This window comes from Syngnathus floridae, chromosome 2 (assembly GCF_059516105.1).
Source record: "Syngnathus floridae isolate MCC-2025c chromosome 2, RoL_Sflo_1.0, whole genome shotgun sequence".
Lineage (NCBI taxonomy): Eukaryota > Metazoa > Chordata > Actinopteri > Syngnathiformes > Syngnathidae > Syngnathus > Syngnathus floridae.
This window is the reverse complement of record NC_142414.1, coordinates 20,308,131-20,330,332: the sequence shown is the minus strand read 5'-3', so window position 1 is coordinate 20,330,332 and position 22,202 is coordinate 20,308,131. Positions and strand designations below refer to the sequence as shown.

At 44.1% G+C, this 22,202-nt stretch overlaps 3 protein-coding genes across 11 annotated transcripts in view; 1 reads left to right on the top strand and 2 right to left on the bottom strand.

Moving 5' to 3' along the window:
* The window catches only part of LOC148402527 (uncharacterized), a 3,447-nt gene extending 798 nt beyond the window's left edge, over positions 1-2,649 (bottom strand). Inside the window, exons 1-8 of one of the 5 annotated variants that reach the window (XM_088370012.1) lie at positions 1,561-2,641; positions 1,288-1,483; positions 969-1,039; positions 710-889; positions 550-614; positions 419-472; positions 272-352; positions 70-180 (exon numbers count right to left, since the gene is read on the bottom strand). In XM_088370012.1, the coding sequence (XP_088226138.1) occupies positions 70-180; positions 272-352; positions 419-472; positions 550-614; positions 710-889; positions 969-1,039; positions 1,288-1,448 (723 nt within the window). In that variant the 5' untranslated portion in view covers positions 1,449-1,483; positions 1,561-2,641. Of the gene's footprint in view, positions 1-69; positions 195-271; positions 353-418; positions 473-549; positions 615-709; positions 890-968; positions 1,040-1,287 lie in introns of all 5 variants that reach the window. The other 4 variants (XM_088370013.1, XM_088370011.1, XM_088370015.1 and 1 more) reach the window with 4 other exon arrangements.
* Positions 1,994-13,544, top strand: brpf3b (bromodomain and PHD finger containing, 3b). Of its 2 annotated transcripts, XM_088370002.1 has the most exons (14): positions 1,994-2,355; positions 3,254-3,365; positions 3,446-5,007; positions 5,355-5,511; positions 5,664-5,798; positions 6,434-6,562; positions 6,742-7,054; positions 7,593-7,886; positions 9,170-9,751; positions 11,106-11,187; positions 11,262-11,350; positions 11,424-11,518; positions 11,615-11,769; positions 12,377-13,544. In XM_088370002.1, exons 2-14 carry the CDS (start codon positions 3,363-3,365, stop codon positions 12,558-12,560), a joined length of 3,780 nt encoding a protein of 1,259 aa, XP_088226128.1. In that variant the 5' UTR covers positions 1,994-2,355; positions 3,254-3,362; the 3' UTR covers positions 12,561-13,544. The 2 variants fall into 2 exon arrangements, with proteins under 2 accessions (XP_088226128.1, XP_088226129.1); XM_088370003.1 differs by lacking the exon at positions 3,254-3,365 and having other exon boundaries at positions 1,995-2,355.
* nr1h5 (nuclear receptor subfamily 1, group H, member 5) lies at positions 13,002-22,202 on the bottom strand. Of its 4 annotated transcripts, none has more exons than XM_088370006.1 (10): positions 22,048-22,202; positions 20,824-20,957; positions 18,608-19,003; positions 18,392-18,532; positions 17,574-17,698; positions 16,795-17,062; positions 16,456-16,575; positions 16,248-16,316; positions 16,053-16,166; positions 13,002-15,683 (listed from the first exon to the last, which is right to left on the bottom strand). In XM_088370006.1, the coding sequence occupies exons 2-10, from the start codon at positions 20,918-20,920 to the stop codon at positions 15,487-15,489; spliced, it is 1,527 nt and encodes a 508-aa protein (XP_088226132.1). In that variant the 5' UTR covers positions 20,921-20,957; positions 22,048-22,202; the 3' UTR covers positions 13,002-15,486. The 4 variants fall into 4 exon arrangements, with proteins under 4 accessions (XP_088226132.1, XP_088226131.1, XP_088226133.1 ...); XM_088370005.1 differs by having other exon boundaries at positions 20,824-20,962; positions 22,048-22,201; XM_088370007.1 differs by lacking the exon at positions 22,048-22,202 and having other exon boundaries at positions 16,795-16,891; positions 16,964-17,062; positions 20,824-21,365.

Here is a 22,202-nt window from a genome sequence, read left to right as displayed (position 1 = left end):
GGGAGAGCAAGAGAAAATGTCATGAGTATACAATGCCAATCATACTCAACTAAAATATTTTAGTAATACCTTGGTCTTGAGCTCAAGTATTTCCAGCTTTAGTTTCTTTATTTCAAGTTCCTTTTTAAGGTTGTCCAGTTCCAGATTCCTTTTGTACAAGGCACGGATGGTATCTGCCACCTGTACAAAGAGTTCTGGTTCAAAGATCTTAAGCAGCAGAGAAAACTGAGACAACTTTTTCACTCGTGTTGTACTAGGTTCATGGATTTACTTGGCATGGTGCAATTTGCCTTTTGGTTTGCCTGGCAGTGGAGGCAGTAGGTTGAGGGGAGTGATGGAGAATGCCCTCTCCCTGACAAAAGAAAATAACAAGCAATTAAATGACATATGTAAAGGTCAAGTGATGAAGATATATTACCCCTAAAGGCCTGTCTGAGTACACAGAGAATGTGTCTTCATCATCAATCTCCATCTAAAGAATAATTTGAGGGCATAATGTAGATTCAATACAGCAAACATGAATGACAAATAGCCGTGACAGCTACGTACCTTTGGAGAGGACTTATGAGGGACATGTACTGGTGGCTCCAGCAAGACCACTGTCTCTCCTTCCACTAAAAAGACATTGATATAGAAATGACCATAACTGAAAGTCCCACAACAAAACATAGCCATGTAGTGCTTCACCATTACAATGCTTTACACATACCCTGGACATATAAATGATGCTGGGAGCTGCCGGCACTGGGATCTGATTGGAAGGCTCCCTCTATCCCTTCGATGATTGGACAGCCCTCATTGTTGGAGAGGTCCAGCTCCTCGGATGGTGTGTATGATGCTGGAGCTGGCTCCACTCCAGTTTTCCTCATCTCGTTTTTTTTCCTGTTTGCTTAAGGTGGTATTGCAACTTTAAAATGTGACACATATTTCCACACGCTGTAAAGAAAATAAACGAAGCAGTTACATACCACTTTGGATAATGTTCTTATGTTTTATTTTGATTTGCTGCCATGTCCGTTTCACGGTGCTGGTACCACATCTAATAATAAATAAAATATTTGTTAATCTATTGGTATTTATCACATATGATAAGGAATCAAAAAACGACTTCACTTTAAATTGGCCGAAATTAAATTGATTTTGACCAATCACCCATAATTGTAAAGACTTAACTCACGTACTAAACACATCTTGAGAATCATTTTTGAATGTATTTGATGTTTCAGAGTTATACCATTTCAGTGGTGAGAAATGAACCACTGGGTCTTAGAATAAGTGTTTTCTCACTTGTTGACACGGTCAGCAATTTTCTGCCAGCATTCTTCTCTTGCCTTATTTGCAGCAACAGTGTTGCTTTTTGCAGTGATCATTTCTTTATATTCGTCGTAACCCTCCATGATTAAAGTTTGCTCTTCATGAGTGAAATATGCGGCTCTCGATCGCTCCATTTTCGCGGATCTTGAGTCAAGTGACGCTCCAAACCCTTACATGTGAATGCGCACAAATCCAGGATGAGAGCCTTAGTTAAACAAAGCGAGTTGATAACTACTGTCGTGGTACCACTTATCTCGGATTGCGTTTATAGGCTTTGTCGATCCAGATCATGCAATGAAATCCAGGCTGTGTTGAGCTTCAGTTTTAGACTTAGTCGATCCCGATCATGCAAAGAAAGCCTAGCTATGTGGACCTTCAGGTGTCACGTTTGACTCTGTTTATTAGCCTGGGCGCCAAAATCGTGCAGAGTGACGTCAGGAGGACTGGCCCAACGTGTTTCAAGATGTAGAGCGTTAGACAAACCGGAAATGAAACATTTTGTGATCATATTAAAAACACCTTGGACGATTAATATTTACCCCAATAAATGACCAAATTCAGAACTACCACAATAAATAAATTGATAACTTGAATTATGAATATGTTTTGAATAACGATGATGAAACAAATGTAGTAATTTGAGTGGCGTTTAAAAGTAATTTTATTTTGATAAAGGTATCCGGATGTTGTATTGTAACACCAATGGCGTTAGCCTTGATTCGCAAAACTAGCCGGATGAGGCTAACACACAAAATTAGGTCGACATTAGATAATCTCTTAGAATATAATTGCACATATGTAGCTTGTATGCTCGTTGGATGTATGGGCGTTGGTTCCCAACCTCTCAACCGCCCTTTTTAGGGAGGACGGACGCGTTAATAAATAACGACACATACCGGCTGTACCAACAAACAAGAGCAAGTTAGCTTTTAGCTACGGGAGTCGAGCAAGTAGACCACAGGCTAGGTGGCAACCATTTCAGTAGAAACGCCTCAGATCGCCGGCTGTGGAGCTACTTGTGTCACCCGATTGCCATAATAGGTAAGAATGTTTCATTTTTATCGGTAATCATTTCAAAACTTTCAACGCCTGTCAAACTGCGACGATGTGTTTTGTTATTTCCGTGTCAGTGTGAAAATAAGACCATAGGTTACCCATAGTACAGCATATTTTTCAAAGTTAGCAGCCGAGCAAGCTGTAAATAAAAATGTTTTTGCGACCGCTCCAGAGAACTGTCATAATGCGGTTCTCACGCAAAATAGACGCAACACCATGACTCTAAATGACAACGGCGAGTGTAAGCTTTAAAGTGCTTATTATGGTGTTTTAAAACTGTAAATATGGCTGACAGTGTACTCCTGAAATAAGGGCACAGAGCTGTTGAAGGCTGCGGCTTTCTTCAAGGTGATTGGCTCAGCGTGCCTCAATCAAGTATTCCTGAAAGCTGATAGGCTGACGGCCTCTGAGTTTGGGTAAAGAGGTAGAAGAGTGAAGTTGTTGAAGTTACAGTTAACAAAAATAATTCTAACGTTATTGTTCTTGTCCTCGGCCGACCTCGACCAGGCAAAAGTAAGAAGTAAAGGCATTCCTAATTTGTTGTATGTTGTAATAATGCCATTACTTTTCTAAATGTTTTTCCACGTTCTCGGCTACAGAATGTAATGTATTCATTTTATTAACATTAGTAGTGTAAATAGTTCTTTTCATCAGAGATGTTACCTACTTTACATGTTTTGGCTATTTTCTATAAAGCAGGTAAAATCTTCCCTGTCCGACTAAAAGAACTATTAAAATAGTAAACATAAAGAAGACAGTATGAACGATTAGTAATTTAAATTCCAATTGGTGTATGTAACACAATCTGCATTTATTATTGTTTGACAATTTGTATAATTTCATGATTTAAATCACAGTTTGTGTCATCCATTTGCCTACATAGATAGATGATGAAGCTAAATGCCTTTTTTAAACAAAAACCAAACTTGATTGACACACAAGAGAAATTAGGTTGCTGTTGAAGACATTGATGGGAGCTTCTTTGTAGACAAATGGTAATAGACATTTTGTATTCCTTCTGCTCTGGTGGTTCTAGCTGACTTACGGTGTCATTTGCTAAATTTTAATTCCACAGGAGGCAACGTGTGATCAGTGGCCTATGAGGAAGCCACGCCGCAAAGGCCTGGTGGGCCCAGGATGTGGCAAAGGTGACAGGAAGTCCAAGGGGACACCGGTCGTGGGTTGTGGCGTTGGTGCCCGCCAGCAATCCCCATACAGTCGCAAAGCATCTCCGAGCAAAGAAGCGCTCAGCTATGCCCAGGCTCAGAAGGTTGTGGAAGTGGAGCTGGATGGTCGGCTTCACCGCATCTCCATTTTGGAGCCATTGGCCATCATTACCGAAGACGAAATGATGGCGCAGGACATCAGCGAGTGTAACAGCAATAAAGAGAACAGCGAGCAGCCATCACCGCCCGTCAGTGCTACACAAATCGTCAGCAAACCCATCACGCACCGAGGCCGCCGGAAAGACTCCAAATGTCCGTCTTTCAAGTCTCCGCCACGTTCGAAAAACCACTGCACCCGCGCTCAACCGCAAACGCCTGAAAAGTTAAATGCAACGCACAATCACCTACTACCCCTCCCTGAGCCTTCGTTTCGCCTTGTAGACACGTTTACCCACTTGGAGGCACCCCCTCTGCCCACGGCATATTACCGTTACATCGAAGCTTCGACCGAGGACCAGGATGCTTTGGCTGAATACGACATGGACGAGGAGGACACCGCCTGGTTGGAGATGGTCAATGCCGGCCGAAGAGCGGAGGGCTGTGGCGCTCTATCAGCAGACACTTTTGAGCTGCTGGTGGACCGCCTGGAGGATGAGGCGTACCGGGAAGCGCGCATTCGGGTGCCCTCTCAGAACGCCATTGACGACGACGCCTTCTGCTGCGTGTGCCTGGACGACGAGTGCCTCAACAGCAACGTCATCCTTTTCTGTGACTCGTGCAACTTGGCCGTGCACCAGGAATGCTACGGTGTTCCCTACATCCCTGAGGGTCAGTGGCTGTGCCGCTGCTGCCTTCAGTCCCCTCAGAAACCCGTTGACTGTGTGCTGTGCCCCAATAGAGGCGGCGCCTTTAAGCAAACCAGTGATGGCCGCTGGGCGCATGTTGTTTGCGCTATCTGGATCCCTGAAGTCTGTTTTGCCAATACAGTTTTTTTGGAACCAGTGGAAGGTGTCAACAACATTCCCCCCGCACGCTGGAAACTTACCTGCTACCTGTGTAAGCAGAAAGGTCGCGGCGCAGCCATCCAATGCCACAAGGCCAACTGCTACACCGCCTTTCACGTCACTTGCGCTCAGCGTGCTGGCTTGTTCATGAAAATTGACCCAGTGCGCGAGACAAACGTCAACGGGACCACATTCTCTGTCAAGAAAACGGCTTTCTGCGAGACTCATTCACCTGCGGGCCAAGACGGCATCTCGGATGAGGAGAGCGAAGGAAGCGTGGTGGGTAGCAGAGGGAGGGCCAGTCGGGGGCGGAGTGCTTACACAGATGGCCCCGCGACGCCAAAAAAAGGCCGAAAGTCAGAGAGCGATGGCAAGATGGATAAAAAGAAAGGGAAGAGGGACACGAGCGCCACAATACTGAACAATGCTTCGCCGCAAGTGATAGTGCCTGAAATACCCACAAGCAGGTATAGTTCAGTATGTTTCACCCTGGGTGTTGTCTGAGCAACATGTACACATTACATGTTTATAAAATATTGAATGTGCCCCAATATTCATCCATTTATTTCATATCCAGTACATTCTAAGGAGGGACGCACCAATTCATCAGCTGGTGACTGTTCTATATTACTGTATGAATGTCCTTTTATAATGTTTATTATTTATTGAGCATTGAGGGGAAAATATATTAAGAGGGTATGTTTCTCTCCATCAAAACATCTTTAAAGTGATCACTGTGAATTTGTAACTATCAACTTGAATCTCTTGATTCGGAATTTGTAACTATCAACTTGAATCTCTTGATTGTGTCCAGGTTGAATGCCATCTGCAAAGGTATTTTCTTTCAAAAGAAGAGCCAATTCATGCAGAGGCTGCATAGCTACTGGTTACTGAAGCGTCAATCCAGAAATGGTGTGCCACTGGTCCGTCGTTTGCACTCTAATGTCCAATCCCGACAGAATACTGAACAGGTCAGGGTGGGACTCGAGGTTACCCCCCTCCCCTTTTTTTTTCCTTACCATTTTGAACAATATCTTGAAATTAATTGGCTACTTCTGGGATGTGAAGTTTCTCCATTGGGGCAAGTCATATCAATTCATTTTTTAAATCTTTTACTCTGTAGCCTGAGGTGGTTGATGAACAAGTATCAGCAGCCCGAGAATCTTTGAGATATTGGCAGAAGCTTCGACATGACCTTGAAAAGGCCAGATTGCTGGTGGAGCTCATCCGTAAAAGGGAGAAACTCAAACGAGAACAGGTAATTTTGAGTAAGGCTGCATTTTACACTGCATGTCAAAGTGCCAATCACGGTTTCTGTTTACGTGCCTTTTTGAATGATCATTTCAGATAACACTGTTTACATTCACTGAACACAGAGTTTTCCGTCCCTATTTCAGCCCCTCCCAGACCGTCCGAGTAAGCTAAACGCCAGAGAGAACGGACTTACCACTAACCCGTCACACACAGTTGCCGCACACCTGACATGCAGCCAAATAAAGAACAAATAAAAACTAAAGCAAAGTTGTATACCTTTTGATGCCACAGACTGCAATGATGTATCCTGTATCATTTTTGTATTACCCATCACCACGCTGTGCACATACGTGTGTGTCTGTTTTTATTTTACTAATGTTTTCTTTATTTAGCTGTGTGGCTGCTTGTGCAGCACCTGTGTGTGTGTGGCGTGGAAATTATGTTTTAAATGCTGGTTGGCTACCGTCAACGAGGTTAGACCCACATGAGTCAGGGAGGAGGTCACAATGCATATCCAAGTGCGCACCCAAGCCATATAGTGTAAATCAACTTACTTTGCCAAAGTGGCAAAATATGGGTATACCTTTAAGTGAACAGTACTATGAAAGTAAGACTTTCATGCCGATTTAATAATTGCAGATCAAAGTCCATCAGGCAGCTCTGGAGCTGCAATTGACCCCAATGTTGATATTGCTCCGCTCAACTATGGACCAACTGCAGGAGAAGGACACAGCTGAGATCTTTGCAGAACCAGTTAACATCAAGGAGGTCAGACTTTTTAAAATATCTTTCTATCATTCCCACAAACTAGAAGGCATACAAATATCCCAGATTTCTTGGTGAGATGAAGGGATAAGATCTATGGGGAACTATTAATTAATTGGTCAGGACACGTGTGCCAAGAATATTGCTGAGCTTGCTTATTTTGCCTTGCGTGTTCTCCCCAGGTACCAGACTACATGGAGTTCATAAGTCATCCAATGGACTTTTCAACAATGCGCTCCAAGCTCGAAAATCATCTCTACCATTCTGTGGCTGACCTGGAGGTTGACTTCAACCTTATGCTGTCCAACTGCCTCCTGTACAACAATAAGGACACCGTCTTCCACCGCGCCGCACTGCGTCTTCGGGACCTTGGGGGAGCCGTGTTGCGCCATGCCCAACGACAAGCTACCAACATGGGCCTGGAGCTGGAGACCGGCATGCACCTACCCCAGTCACCGCAGAAGCGAGAATTTTACAGCTGCACGTGGGAGGATGGTATGCTACAGGAGGTCTTTTTTTTTTTTTTTTTTTTTTTTCGTATAAAGCGGTCCCTCAAAGTTAACCACAATCTATTCTGTGACACTGGTCAATATGGGCTCTGATTAAAAGGCCAATGACGCACATGGGATTGGTACAAAGATAGCAAGTCGGGGGAAACAAACTATCAACTTAAAACCTGAAATTACATGGGTCTTTATTTCAAACTGGCATGTCACTGAAACACAGCTACACTGGACAGAAGGAGGTTAAGAGTCTTAACTCTTAAATTAGTCCACTTGCGTCACAGGAACAGCCGGTGCCGAGTCACTTTTCTCACATTTTCTCATTGAGAAATGTGTCTCCAAAAGAAAAGGAAAAAAGGCAAAACATATGAAATCATTTGATGCTGACTAACGTCACTCATGGTGATAAGTTTCGACTTCAAATGTTACAAACTTTAAGACCTTTATCCTTTGAGGGACCCCTGTAGACAATCTAAACAACATGTCAAGGAGGCGATTGCATGCTAGCATGACCTTATTCTTGGGCCCAGTGGACTGTGTGCTGAACCCAGCCAACCGGCTCCACATGAGTGTGGACGAGCAGCTGAAGGAGTTACTGGACAAGCTGGACTTCGTCAGCTCCACGCGATGCAGCAGTGCCCGCACGCGATGCATGCGCCTGCTCCGCCGCGAGATCAACAACATTCGCTTCCGGCAGGGTCCGCACCACCACAGCCTTCACAACGGCTGTCTAAAAGAAGACAGCGATGAAGAGGCGGAGCCAGAGGATGAAGATAAGACAAATGACATCAAGGCAGAAAATGGCCTGTCAACGTCAGACAAAGGTTAGTGATGAAAAGCCGGCGTGTAAGAGAACTATGCCAGCGCATGTGCTTCCCCCCCTTTTAAATCCACTTTTGTTTTAATGAGACCAGTTGTGAACATGAGCTAACGGCAAATTGTCCTCAGGTAATTGAGCCAGGGTCTCCCCCACGCACCAACCCCAACCACCCCACTGTCTCCAGTCTAGTAAGTAGGGGCCCACAGAGTCTCGTTAGCCATGGCTGCCTCACAACTCCTCTCTCCAAGTGCACTCTTGCACCTCTTCTCCACATCACTCTCATGGGCTCACCACCCTCCATTTGGCCACATACTGTACAGTCATGCCATATCATCCCACGTCTGGTTCAGACGGGTCATACCGTCGAGGAGGAGGGCGGGAGGAAAGTGATTACGTCGGTGGCACCATTTAAATCCAGCCCTGCTACCATGGTGCTGGTGTGCAGTTGTGAGACCAATGTGAATTTTTCACTCGTCTTATATCTTGTGAGTCTGTATGATGTTAGATCCCCCAGAACACAGTGGAACCTCCAGAAGGTCGAGCTCCAATGTGGTCATACGGTTTAGAATTTGGGCATTTTTGTGAAATGACTCATGTAGGATGGACGGACGGACGGACGGACGGATGGATGGATGGAAAGACGGATGGATGGAAAGACGGATGGATGGATGGATGGATGGATGGATGGATGGATGGATGGATGGATGGATGGATGGATGGATGGATGGATGGATGGATGGATGGATGGATGGATGGAACGACGGATAGATGGAACGACGGATGGATGGAACGACGGATGGATGGATGGAACGACGGATGGATGGATGGAACGACGGATGGATGGATGGATGGATGGATGGATGGATGGATGGATGGATGGATGGATGGATGGATGGATGGATGGATGGATGGATGGATGGATGGATGGATGGATGGAAAGACGGATGGATGGATGGATGGAAAGACGGATGGACGGAAAGACGGACGGACGGACGAGGACAGTTTGAACCAGAGCAGATTATTTCCGATGGGAAAAATGGATACGGAATCTGAATATGTATTAAGTTGGTCAGCGCCCTGCAACTGTTTGTGTTTGACTTAAGAGGTTCCACTGAAGCGCAAGACTCTTTGTGATGTGGTTAGACAAGTAGAATTTTTGGGTCACAGACAAGATGGCATTTTCCTGTGTGACGATGACACCACTGCATCACACGACATACTCAATGGCCATTTCATGTAGCGACATTCAAAGCAAAAGTCAATTTCATGTTTCCTGCCCTCTTCCAGACGACCTCAAGTCCACGTCGCCCCCAACACTGGAACCCACTGGGCCGGCACCTCCTCCACGACTGGGCGACACGCCACTGGAGCCTCCCACATTGCGGCCAATCACAAAGGAGCCCTTGCTCTCCAGCTGGCCCAGCAAACGTCGAAAGCTTGTTGGCATCCTCACAGACAACGACACGGAACTCATCGATTGCACTAAAGCCCAGGAGATGTCGCCGCCGCCGCCAAGTTTGCACAGCAAGGGGCGGGTAATGGCCAACGGCCTTGCCGACCTCAGCACCCCCACACGGCCACTCGCCGTGGGCGTTGGACGACGGACCTCTGTGTTATTCAAGAAGGCAAAAAATGGTGCTAAGCTGTTCAGAGACAATGCTTTGCCTAATGGGAAGGGATCGCAAGACGACAGCACAAGCACCTCACCCTCCGCACCCAACACCCCCTCTACTACGCCTTTATCCACCCCTATCAAAACCCCTCAGAAAGCCATAGGACCCCCGTGCCTTGATGACCCATGGACCCCCAGTAGAGACAAGAACTCAGATGAAGAGCTGGACAAAATGCTGAATGAAAGCCTTGAATGTGGTAAGAAATGTCACCTTTTGTCTTTTTTTTCTAATATGATACAACAGCTAAATTATGGAAAGTACATTTCTAGCCAGTTCACGTTAGAAAGGCGCTGACAATATGTTGTATTTAGTCCCCCCCCCCCCACTACACACTTAAGAGATGGGCCAAATGTAGATATCACATTCTGTTGTGCAGTGAACATCATATAAAACTTTGACCTTTATTTTATTGTACCTATACTTGTCAATCGCAGCAGGATCTAACCACAGCAGGTTCAGATGAGCCACAGATAAATGTATTAACTCTTAAGATTGTAATCAGGATCCAGGTCAGTGTGTGTTTGTCTCTCTGTGTGTTTCAGTGCTTTTAAATATATCGAAACTAGGCGAAAACATTTGTAAAGGTTTGGGAGATAAATTACTACTTCCGTATTTCAGGATCCTAAAAATGTTCCTACAAATACAGTGGAGCTTTAATGTTGGTATCTGAGGATTGCGTTGTCAGATTTGTCCAGATTTTGGTAATTGTTTTACACAAGAAAGTACTGCGTTAAAGAACAACACTGTTTCCGATCAAAATTTACAAAGAAACATTAGTGGTTTGTGCACTGTTGTCAGTTCACTGACAGCCTTGGCATAGCCGTGGAAGGCTCAGTTGTGCTTCTCTGTGCGAGGCGTAAACATCAGTGACTGTGTCATACACCTCGCAGGTGTCTTTTACCTTTTTTTAAAAGTCTAACTTAGCTTCCAGTACCTATGGCCCCAAAGAAAAGAAGCTGCTAGTAGCATTGCTGTTATTAGCATGCATATTCCTGTAAAAATCCATTTTCTCAACACCCTCGGGGTCTTTCCCGACCCTTACCATAGGTGCACACAGACAGACAAGTAAAAAAGAAAGACTTCAACCTTAAAGGACGCAACAGAAGCCACGGTAGCAGTTCCTCAGCAGAAGCTCGTGATGAGTGTTTTGCAGACCCGAGGCAAGCCCGAGCATGGAGTTTGTGCCCGGCTTCCACCTTCAGACAGAGATCACGGGTTCGCAAAGCTTCATGCTTTAATGTCTCCCTGGAAAACCCATTTCCATCAGCTATTTTGATGTGTCATCTTTCAATCATGTGACTAAACAGCCTTGTTCACCATGGCTACAGCCAGCCCAAAATGGCTGCCCCATCCCAAAATGCATTGTTGTATTTTGGAATGTGGTAGCCATTTTGGACTGGTTGTGCTCATGGTGAAGGGAAATCGTAGTGTACAGTATGCGAAAAGTCGTTCCACTGGCAATGTCTTAAGAGCACATGCGCCGGGAATGTGAGTTGGCCACGTGTCTGACTACTTCCAGCTCGCTTGACATTTCTCTCCTTTGCTTTCAGGACTGACCAATGGTTTTGACAAGCACCAAGACGGCGAGTGTGATTCTGAATACAGTCCCTGTCCAGTCCTGCACAAAGAAATGTAAAAACATTGTTTGCCCTAATTGTTGTCTGCTTGTCAGACATAATTGACTAAAAGGACGCATTGTTTTATAGCGCCTCGCCGCCTAAACGGAGCCTCGGGAAACCTGCACTTTCCAAAGTTCCCTTCTTTGAGATGGTCAACGGCGATACCAATTACACTGGTGTGTGTCGATTTGCTTTTCTCTCATCTTTTCCATTGCACAATAAATGTATGACCTTTGTTGTTAACCGTAGGTAATGGCAGCCAAACATCTGAGGATGAAACCGAGCTCGAGCCTCTGGACCTGGTTTGGGCCAAGTGTCGAGGATATCCGTCCTATCCTGCCCTGGTAATACAGAATCTAATGCCTTAGCAAATATTCCTTGAGCATCACCTCAACTCTGTGGTAGCATCATCAGTCTGGCTGACTGCAAGTTTGCTCCAGATCATTAACCCGGAGATGCCGAAAGAGGGCCTGTTACTCAATGGCGTGCCCATCCCAGTCCCACCCAAAGAAGTCCTCCAACTGGGGGAGCAGAGGCAGGAGGAGAGCAACCAGAGGCTCTACCTGGTGCTGTTTTTCGACAATAAGCGAACATGGTGAGAAGCGCATGCTGGTCTTCATTAAATTGTGCGCAAATACATGCAAGAGTCCTCAGTATAGAGGAATGGGATCCTTCTTTCTAGCAGCTAGTGTAACATTCAAGATCATGTCAAGTAAGAAGTGTCCAAACCCTCCAGATAATCTAAATAGAAAACCATTTTGATGGGAAAATCGTTTTTCGGTATAAAAGATGCGAGTCCATCAAATTGTTCCACTCTGAAATATATTTTTAATTTGCACATGCCTAATGTGTATATACATTTAAAGACAGAAGAGAACGACTGACAACGTCAAGACAGTCTTGTGTTCTTATCTTAAGAGAGTGTCCACAGCATCAGTGGAATTTACTTGTTCAAAGGTGTCAGACAGGAAAAGGTCACAGAAGTTGTCTGTGCGTGTGAGTGGTTGTGTGACCTTCGATTGGTTGCTCTACCCAAGTGTATACATTTCATGAAGCTGTGCAACTGACACACTCGCGTTGATGTGAGTATGTGTGCAAGCCCCAAAAAGAAAGCGCAGCACACGCCTTTTCTGGTTGTTGTGCCTTTGATCACCAGACGGCGCTACGTTCTTCTCTTCTCACATCTGTCCTTGTACTTGCAGGCAGTGGCTCACCCGCGACAAGGTGACCCCCTTGGGGACGGACAACACTGCGGACAAGCTGCGTATCATGGAGGGCCGCAAGCCCAGCCTCCGCAAGTCGGTGCAGGTGGCGTATGACCGTGCCATGATCCACCAGAGCAGAGTGAGCCACAGCCAAGGTTTTGTCGCATCCAACTTCCTGTAGCGCTCGGTGGCCTCTGCCAACATGAAGCCAGCCGGGGAGCCCTCCTCATTTAGTGGTCTGCTGCGCCCTACTGAGTCTTGTGTCCGCTTGTATTGTACGTCAGGCAAATCAATGGTGGCGTGTTTGTGTGCGACAATGAACTTTTAACAATATTTATTTTAAGTGCAGAGGACCTATGAAAGGATCACTGCCATCTTTTATACAATAGCTAGCTTTTTACATACACTTTAATCTTTTACGAAATACATAGATCAAAGGTACACTTAGTGTGCCTTATGTTTTTAAGATGAAGACTTGGTCATTTTGTGTTGCTCTCTTCAATCAAGCCACGAGGGGAACATGAGGCTGTTTATATTTGTGGAGAATTCATTCCTGACTTGCTGGCTGCATTGTGTGTGTGCGCGCGTGTGTGTGTCATTGAACACAATGAATGAGCCAATGTTTTTAATTATAAATTCTCTTCTTTTGATACAAGAGAAATAATTTATTTATGGAAGACAACTATAGAAATAAAATTATATTGGTAGATCAAGAATTATATTTAAGAAAATGTAAGGTTTTAAGAAAAACATTTTAACAGGTAAACTGCTGACTTTGGGCAGAAACCCAACACTTTTCAGGAGACCCTCAAATCAACATTGTTCACCCAACATTGCATCATCAAGGATAGCAAGCCATTTTCAACACATTGGACTGGTCAATATTTGGTGAACCCACACCTGTCGACTGACCCATAGATTTGTAAAAAATAGATATGGATTTTACCAAATTGTGAAGTTTTAACCAGCAATATGCACATTTGGGTTGTTGCTCCCAACAAGACACACCCATCCCAACATAAATATTATTTTTATCAATATGGGATATAAAAATTGACACCTTCATAAGCTTGTGTACGTTTTCTCTTCCCACCAAATGCTTTGTTTTAATCCTTATTTCATCAGAGGAAAGAAATGCGCTATTAAAAGCTTTTGGAAAATCAAATGTGGGTTATCTTTTTGAATGATGCAAGTTTGGAAATTGTGTGAAAATGCAAAGTTTCAAAGAAAATTGAATTGAGTTGTGTGTGCCCAATCTTCAATGGGAAGTGATTTAAGTAGACGGCATGGGTATTTCAGCTGTGACCTTGTAAAAAAAAAAAAATAGCTGACTGCCGACTGGTCCCACCTTTTTAATTAATAGGCCATCAACTATAATGCATTCTTTTTATTCATTTTTATTATTTGTAACTAATTTATTATATAACTATAAAATGTGCAATTTCTATATAAATTGTGTGAATGCTGAAATGCAAAAATTTGAAACCAAGTGTAATGATGTGTGAGAATTAAATTCACAGAATTTTAAAACTGAATACAAGAGCCTATCATTTACTTCATTTCAATGAATAGTATGGGATGAAAAAGAAACCGGAGAGGAGAAAGGCCTGAGAAAGGACTCAAACCAGCGCCTCCAAAGCACAAGTTATCTGTGTTAGCCATTTCACCACAAAAACCATGAAAAGCAGAAACCAGTCACAGATCAACCAGCCAATCAGAACGTGGGGGTGAGGGCGGGTGTGGCACTTTTCACATAAACCAAGGGTGTTGACCTCCAGTCCTCGAGGGGCCACGTTCCAATATGTTTTCCAAGTTACCCTCGTTAAGCGCAGCTGCGTGAAAACTTTTAGCTTCTTTCACGTTCAAAAGGAGCTAAAACTTTTCACGCACCTGCACTTAACGAGGGAATCACACAGACACTCCATTAGGTACACCGCCATTTTTAAGTGTACCTAATAACAGGCCACTTTATTAGGGAAATATCATGGTCAAAGGTCACAGGTGTCAAGCTCTAGTCCTCGGGGCCACGTTCCAACATGTTTTCCAAGATTCCCTTGTTAAACACACCTGTGTGAAAAGATTTTGTTCATTTTCACGTTCTGCAGGAGCTAAAACTTTTCACGCCCCGCCTCCTATTTAGTGGGCATGATCCATTGGTTTGCTCCGCCAACTTCAGGGTGGGGCCGCCTTATGTATTTACACATAAATACTTGCATTCGTTTGCATATATGCGTACACATACAAAGTGAGGTTCCAATTTTAAAAGCACATTGAGATGTAAGCTCACACCTGGCAACGAACCAAGGTCTTTCCGTGCAAGAGCCCATGTCACTAACCAGTCGGCTATTTCGACCTGTCAGTTCCGGACCGTCTGCACTCTTTTGTACTAGCGATGGACATTCCAGTTAAGTGACCTGAATCTTTAGAATCGGTTCACTCAAAAGACTGAGGACTGGAGTTCGACACCCCTGGGTTAAGGTTTCAATGTACTGTTCCAAACTAGGGTTAGGGTTTCAAACTAGGATTTGGGTTTCAAACTAGGATTAGAGATTCAAACTAGGGTTAAGGTTTTGATGTATCGTTTGAAACTAGGGATTGGGCTTCAAGCTAAGGTTAGGGTTTCAAACTAGGGTTCGGGTTTCAAACTAGGGTTAGGGTTTAAATGTATGGTTCCAAACTAGGGTTAGGGTTTCAAATTAGGGTTAGGGTTTTAAACTCGGGTTAGGGTTTTGATGTACAGTTTCAAACTAGGGTGACTCAAGTAACTATAACTAAATGACATAAATGAATAAAATAAATAAAAATAAATATATTTCATCAACCAAAGTTTTAGAGGGGAGGAATTGCTAAATTAATGCAACCCACAAAACTCTTGACAATGTAAACTCATTGTGGTCCAGATTAAAAATTGAAGTGGGCCGTATGTAGCCAACCTACCATACTTTTCCCACCCGTCCTTATGAGGAATCTGTCAAAAAAATGGAATGGACTAGAAGAGCTGCACAAGCCAACACAAGCAGTTTTTGTGCCGGTCAAAAAATGCCTGGGATGGAGAACATGTGACTCAAAAAGACCTTGCACTCCATCCCTTATTATTATTATTATTATTAGGGTCCATGGTTGGATCGGGTCAGGAGGAGGTAGTTGTGACGAAGAGTTCTTAGCTCTGTCAACCGGCCCAGAAGACGACCAAACCGCCGCGGCCCGCCTCCACCTGCTCGGGTCCCGCACATGCGAGACAGTAGGTCCAGGATCAATTCCTGCAGTTTTTCCACGTAGCTGGCAGCCAATAGTGACGAACTGTCTGTAGTTTGGATGAAGCAGAAGCGCAATTCAATAACGAGCAGCTGCTTTAACTAAGTGAGTTTAGACCTGGATAGGGGTTAGTATTCTTGTGGCTTTGTCTGACCTGCTCTGTCTAAGACCACCTAACTTGGATACTGTACATTAATTTCTGCGCAGCATTTTCACGTTCTCTTTTGTCTCTACGCTGAAGATGTCACAGTGAGTGGCATAACGGTTGTACCAATAAGTCTGTGAGAAGCTTTAAATGTACATTTCACTGGTAAAAATTAATGCCTAAACATGAATAAGTACTCACTCAATTTTTACTCTAATCCTCAGTTTACAGTAAAAGGCAGTAATAACGTATTGGTATTCTTATCATTTTGACCTGAGCAGAGCAGAGCGGTGGCACCGAGCAGGGTGTACTCGGCCTCGGTCATTTCCAACGCAACCATGCTCTGAAAGAAGTTGTGCACAGGGCTCAGGAGATCCTCGTTGCATCCTGTCAATACACATATGGACACACACATTTGTTTCACTTTCTTTGGTGAATATAACCGGTGACGGTGTGACTGGTACTCACTTTGGAAATTGTCCTTTGAGCTGACGAATCTAAGACAGCTGTGTGAGGATGGGCTGTAAAGCTGCAGCACTGAAAAGGAGACAATAAAAAGAATCTAAAAAAGCAACTACAGCGGGAGCCCACATACCACGAGTGGTACGGATTCCATATTTTGAGAATCATTGATTCACTCTAGAGAAGTCTATCTGGTCTTGATTTGCTTTCTCACCTGCAGCAGGTTTTGCAGTAGGGTTAGTAGCAAAATTCTGGGATGACAGCAAGAACATGAGATCCAGTGAGGATGCTGACAAGAGGCAGCGCTGATCCGACAAGTCCAACAAGTCGAAACCTAAGTGGAAAACCAGCCATGGTGTTTTTAGCCAGTGTATTTTCTGTACCACTTGATCCAGAACCGGGAAGTTAGTGATGTGCTCAGTAGCATCTCATTAGTAGCAATACATTTTTTTTGCCCGCAGTGTCACTTAAACTTTGACCAGTTGCTCCGTGCTCGAACATTCAATGACATTTGGCAACATTTGCTAATTTGCAACTTTCACAAACATCTTACCAGGCACTGTCCTGGCAAATTGCAGAATTCTTTGAAAGTGAGGTGACGCAAGATCCAAAAGCCCCTCCCCTTCCTCAGCACACGGCCAATCAAACATCTGAGCATAAATACAAGGTGAGAACGGCACACAACGAAATTGGTGTATTTGAACGGGACGCCATGCTGTCACCCTGTAGCGGTCGCTGTAGTGGGCTCGACACATTCGATGAGCCTCCACCATCTTGTCCATGGTGTGCTTCTGGTCTCGGCTTAAGCTGGATGCAATGACCTAGTGTGGCACACAATCATCAAATAGTTGACTCTAGTCTTAATGCGGAATATCGCTGAGTCCACAGAAACCTTGTGCGAAATAACCTGAAAGTGATATTTTGGTAAAAACACAATTTCCTTTAACACAAAATAACTGTGTTAGAAGTTCAAGTTAACTTGTAGCAGGGCCGTGTGGTCAGAGGAGGCAAGGGAGGCTACGCCACCCCTGCCATCATGAAAAGGGGGAAAACAAATTCAATTGTTTTTATTATAGTCATTTTCCTTTTAATTTCAATAGTTTTGTATCATTTTGAACCAAAATTGCTGAATTTTTATAGTTATTTTAAATTTTCCTTGAACGATTCGTTTGAATGAATCTTTTGAGTGAACTGATTCTAAAGATTCAGTTCACTTAAAAGAACTGGAATGCACATCACTCGCCTCCCCAGTCATGAACCTCACCGCACCTCACTGCCTTGTAGAATATTGCATAGGTAAAACTAGTCGTATCTGACACCATCCAGCCGTACCTGTCCGTGTAGTCTGCTGGTGGAGCTGACCTGCTTGCTGTCCGGACTCTCATCTCCCTCCTGTCTTCTTCCTCTTCCTCCTTTCCTCAGTCGTTTTGACTGACACTGAACCTCTGTCAAAAGGCCTGCGGAGAGGCCGGAGGAAGGAGTCAACAAGTCACAACTCATCATCCAGTGTTGCAGCAGCATTTCACAAAGTGGCATGATACTTTGCAGAAGATCTCATTTGCCCGATATCTTGTGACCAAGAACCCTTCTTGAACGTTCGCCAACACACTTTTGTCCTGAGAAGTCACTCAAGGCCAGCAAGGCCTCTTCTGCAGGCCAAAACATTATCATTTGTTTTTTGTCCAATCACATCGCAGCTTCAATGTGTTGCCATGGCAACCTAATCTACCCAGTGCCTTCAGAATCAGCAGTGCTTGCCAATGTATTTCAATCTAAATAAGTAATGAGGTTGTTTTTTTAATCACTCCTAACATTTTGCATGATGCAACATTATTTAATATTCTTCAAAGTATGCAACAGCCTCCAAAATTCTTACAGTTTCAAACTTCAAGGACAATAGTTTTTTTCAGTTATTGTTGAAGTTACTGTAAAAAGGGTAACAAAAAAATATTTTACAAATCCCAGCATCATTTATTACAGATGACGGATTTTAGCAATGATCATGGAAGTTGACAAACATGACTTGCGTTTGGCCACATAAAATGAAGTGAATCTGGCCACCAGGCCTTAGGTTTAACATCTTTTTAGACCCACAGCATATGATGGACGTCTTAAGTGTAGAATACTTGATAGGCACCGTCTCTACTCACACTCAGCCAGCATTCCCACAGCGCGACACTTCCTGAGGCGACAGTCTTGACATTTCCTCCGCATGTACATGTCCATCTCACAGGCGCCGCCTCTCTTGCAGTGATACACGGCTTTTTTGGTCACACTACGCCTGAAGAAACCTGCAATGTTCAAGTCCGAAAGAGGAAAAAGTCAATCACTTGACAACTGTGGCGGCGTATTGCGTGAGCTAGTACCTTTGCATCCTTCGCAGGTGAGCGCGTTATAGTGATACCCTGACGCTTTGTCCCCACACACCACACAAAGCTCATCATGACCTCGGATCCTGCCAACGGAGCCGACGCGTGGCCTCCGTACCGCGGGAAGACCTGCTAACCCAAGGCCCTGAGGCAGGCCCTCGCAGTGGTGATCGAGGGGGATGGGATCGCAGGGACCCTCCAGGAAGTCCGAACCAAAATGATAGAGAGTATGGCCGAGCTGCGAGGAGGATGAGGACGTGGAGGACGATGGCGATCCGTAGAGAGGGAAGGATATACTGGTTGGATTGTACTGCTGTGGCTGTTGTGGACTGTAAGGGAGTAGCTGGAGGTCAGAGTCCGGCAGTGGGTAGCCCACAGGGTCAGCCAACATGTCTGATTGAGAAAGAACATATGAGTGATTAGAATCAAATCAAATTGCGTATTATAGGTTACAGACATTGTGAGGATGTTTGGGAAACTCTTTTCAAAATCTCAGTTGCACAGTACTCTTGTTTATTGTTTTGACATACAAAAGCGATGTGAAATGTGCAAAGCAATGACTAAGCAAACAGCCATTTCAGATCTGTATTTGCTCTACTACATGTGTCATGGCTTGTTGTGGCATCACAAAAAAGGCCAAGAGCTCATGAAAAAAAAATATGAAACAGGATGCAGCTGAGGAGGTCCTTTTGACGTCAGCTACATTTTAGTGTCTGCATATGTCATTAAGTTTCTGCTTGACGCTCAATCGAAAGACGTCTGAAGTGTTGCCTCCAGTGAGAAAACATTTGTGTCCATTGGCAGCCTCCTAAAGTGCAGCTGGAACATCTCATCTGGGACTGATGAAGGAGGCGGTCATTGAATGGAGCGCTGACATTTCAAGACCTGATTTGCTGGAAAAACTGATGGATGGATACTGGACTTAAATTTGATTAAATGGCTAAACAGTATACAGTAGTTGAATGATGCACGGACAGACCGGCGGGCTGTATGTACAGATAGAAGGATGGATGGATGAATGAAAGATAAATTGTGTTTTACCGGTCAGGGATTTCTGACAAGTCGAAGGATTTGCAGCTACAATAGTCTTATTACCACCCCTTTCTACCAGTGTCTTCCCAGATGTTTTTTGTCTTTATCAGACCATGTCTCTGTATGTATATGGGGGGGCCATATCATGTGACCAAAATGTTTATAAAGCATTAGAAAACTGTCTAAACATTCCTCAGCATCCCACACGTTTGGGAGCCAACAACAATCTGACCCTCGCTCTCACCCGCCCCTATCTCCACCCCTGAGGGCAGATGAGGAGCCAGCAAATGCTGAGGGGTGGAGGTGCTGCCTCCCGCTGGTCGGACCTTCATGCATGAGTCTGATTGGCAAATAAACACAATCCAAGAAGTGACGTAACGTCACTTGCGATGTATCCTATTGATATGATTAATACTAGCTGCTTCCTGGATGAGACATCTTACATGTAGGCCGTTATTTTAAAGGGTCAGTCACTATGCTCTTAAAAAGATCAAACATCAAAGATAAGAGAAAAGTGATTAACCAAACCTAGCAAATGGGTCTACGGTAGAAAAACACTCTAGTTGTGCTTGTAGTGTGCAGCTACTACCACCTCGAGGACTGGAGTATTGAGGTTCATTTTCTCACACACCTACAATTTAAGTAGGATTGTGAGGCCATGTTACTGAGTTTGCAATGGCAATTACGATGACAAGCTCTTGTACACTGTACTATAAATCAATGTCATCATAGTTAGTAAAAATTAAAAACTACATTTGTTGAAAAAAACATTTTCATTGATGAAATAAGGCAAGGGCAAAAAGGAATTGATTAAAGCAATTCTTTTAAGAGCCTGACATTGTATTACAGTACTTAAAGTGGAAGTCAAAATCAGAAATGTTCCTGCGATAACCAAATCAAGGAAAACAGGTGAGCCGGGACGTTCGCAATGCGGGCCTGAGGACACGAAACCTTTGGAAGCTAAACTCCAATGTAACCTTCACCTTCATATTACACTTACACAAGGCCACAAGTTAGGGTCAGAGGGCAATTTGTCTCTTGGACAGACAGAAATAGTCAACTTGGCTTCCTAATTTAAAAAATAAAATAAAATCACAACTGGCATTTACATTTCTCTTCCACCCTGCACTTGGCCCCACAAATAAAGAGATTTTTTTAATAAGAGGAAGACAAAGACTCACCATAGAACAGTAGCTGTTCTGATGAGCAGTAAGTGTCCGAGGAGGCGAGAAAGCCTCCCGCTGAGAAGTTCATGTCCAAGTCCGTCCACTCTCTCATCAGAACCCAAGTTTATCGCTCTGCTTACTGACGGCAACTGTTCTACCGCACAGAAAATCTTCAGTGTGACACAACTCAGGCACCCATCTCCACACACATGTCAAGTTTCATGAAGTATCTGGGAAGTCGGGAAGAGGGGGGGAGAGAAAAAACATTCCACAATCCCCCAGGAGCAGGTCTCTTAGCGGTCCTTTTTAAAGCAGAGAAGAAGAGTCCAGCTGAAGCTTGTTGGGTTCTGTGATAGATGATGTGTTGGAGGAGGTCCGAATCAGGCCCCCCAGAGGTTAAGACCAGAGGGGAGAGAGGGGACACCCAGGAAGGATTTGGGATGTGACCACAATGCAAACAGCTGGACTGACTGCGACTTTGTGGATCACAACGTCCACTTTGAAGGGAAACATGGTGAACTTTCACCTTGTTGGCAACACCAAGACGGAAGTGAGGGCTGTTTGTTAAACCATGAAAAAAAAAAAATTGAAATAATGATAGATCTTAACTACGAAATGTATAGAACGTTCAAAATATTGATTAATCATTAACAAAAAAAACACATGAAGCGGGATTTTTTTCTGAGACCCCTGATAATGATTTACTCGTGACTTTATATAAAGGGTAAGCATTTATGATTAATAATTAGTATAGGTAATAATCACGGAACCCTTTCCCATGCATGTATAGTACACGATGCACACACACAGGAACACATGTACATACACACATTATGTATAGTAAGCAAAGATGCACACACTCACACACGTGTATATATCTATATATCTATATATATATATAGATATATATATGGCTTATGGGAAGCTTTTACAAACAAGCACTGCTAATTAATAATTTACTGCGTGGATGTGTGTGTGCGCGTGTTGTCACAAAGCCTTGGGAGTATGTTTACTTTGTCTTTTTGTTTATGACTCATCTGTTTGTGCTGCAGTTAATATTGAACAGAAGTTGGATTTTGAAAAGGCTCATGGAAATACTCCTCTGGAATGGGTGGAGGTCCGTGGTGGGCAGGGAGAAAGGCCCAGCTGACCCACAAAACCACAGATCAGTTACATTTACCTTGTAAATTGAAAATATTTGCATTTGAAAGTGTCCCAATAATTTTATCATAAGAATACCTCCTTCCGTGACATCTGACCAGTGAGAAAACAAGACAGCTCCCAAGACGGCCACGTCATTTGCGGTTGTAACATGTCGCCGTGGATCTTGAAGAGGTGTCACCCTGTTTGAACTCCACCCCGACAGCGAGTGCTCACTCGCCCATGGGAGATGG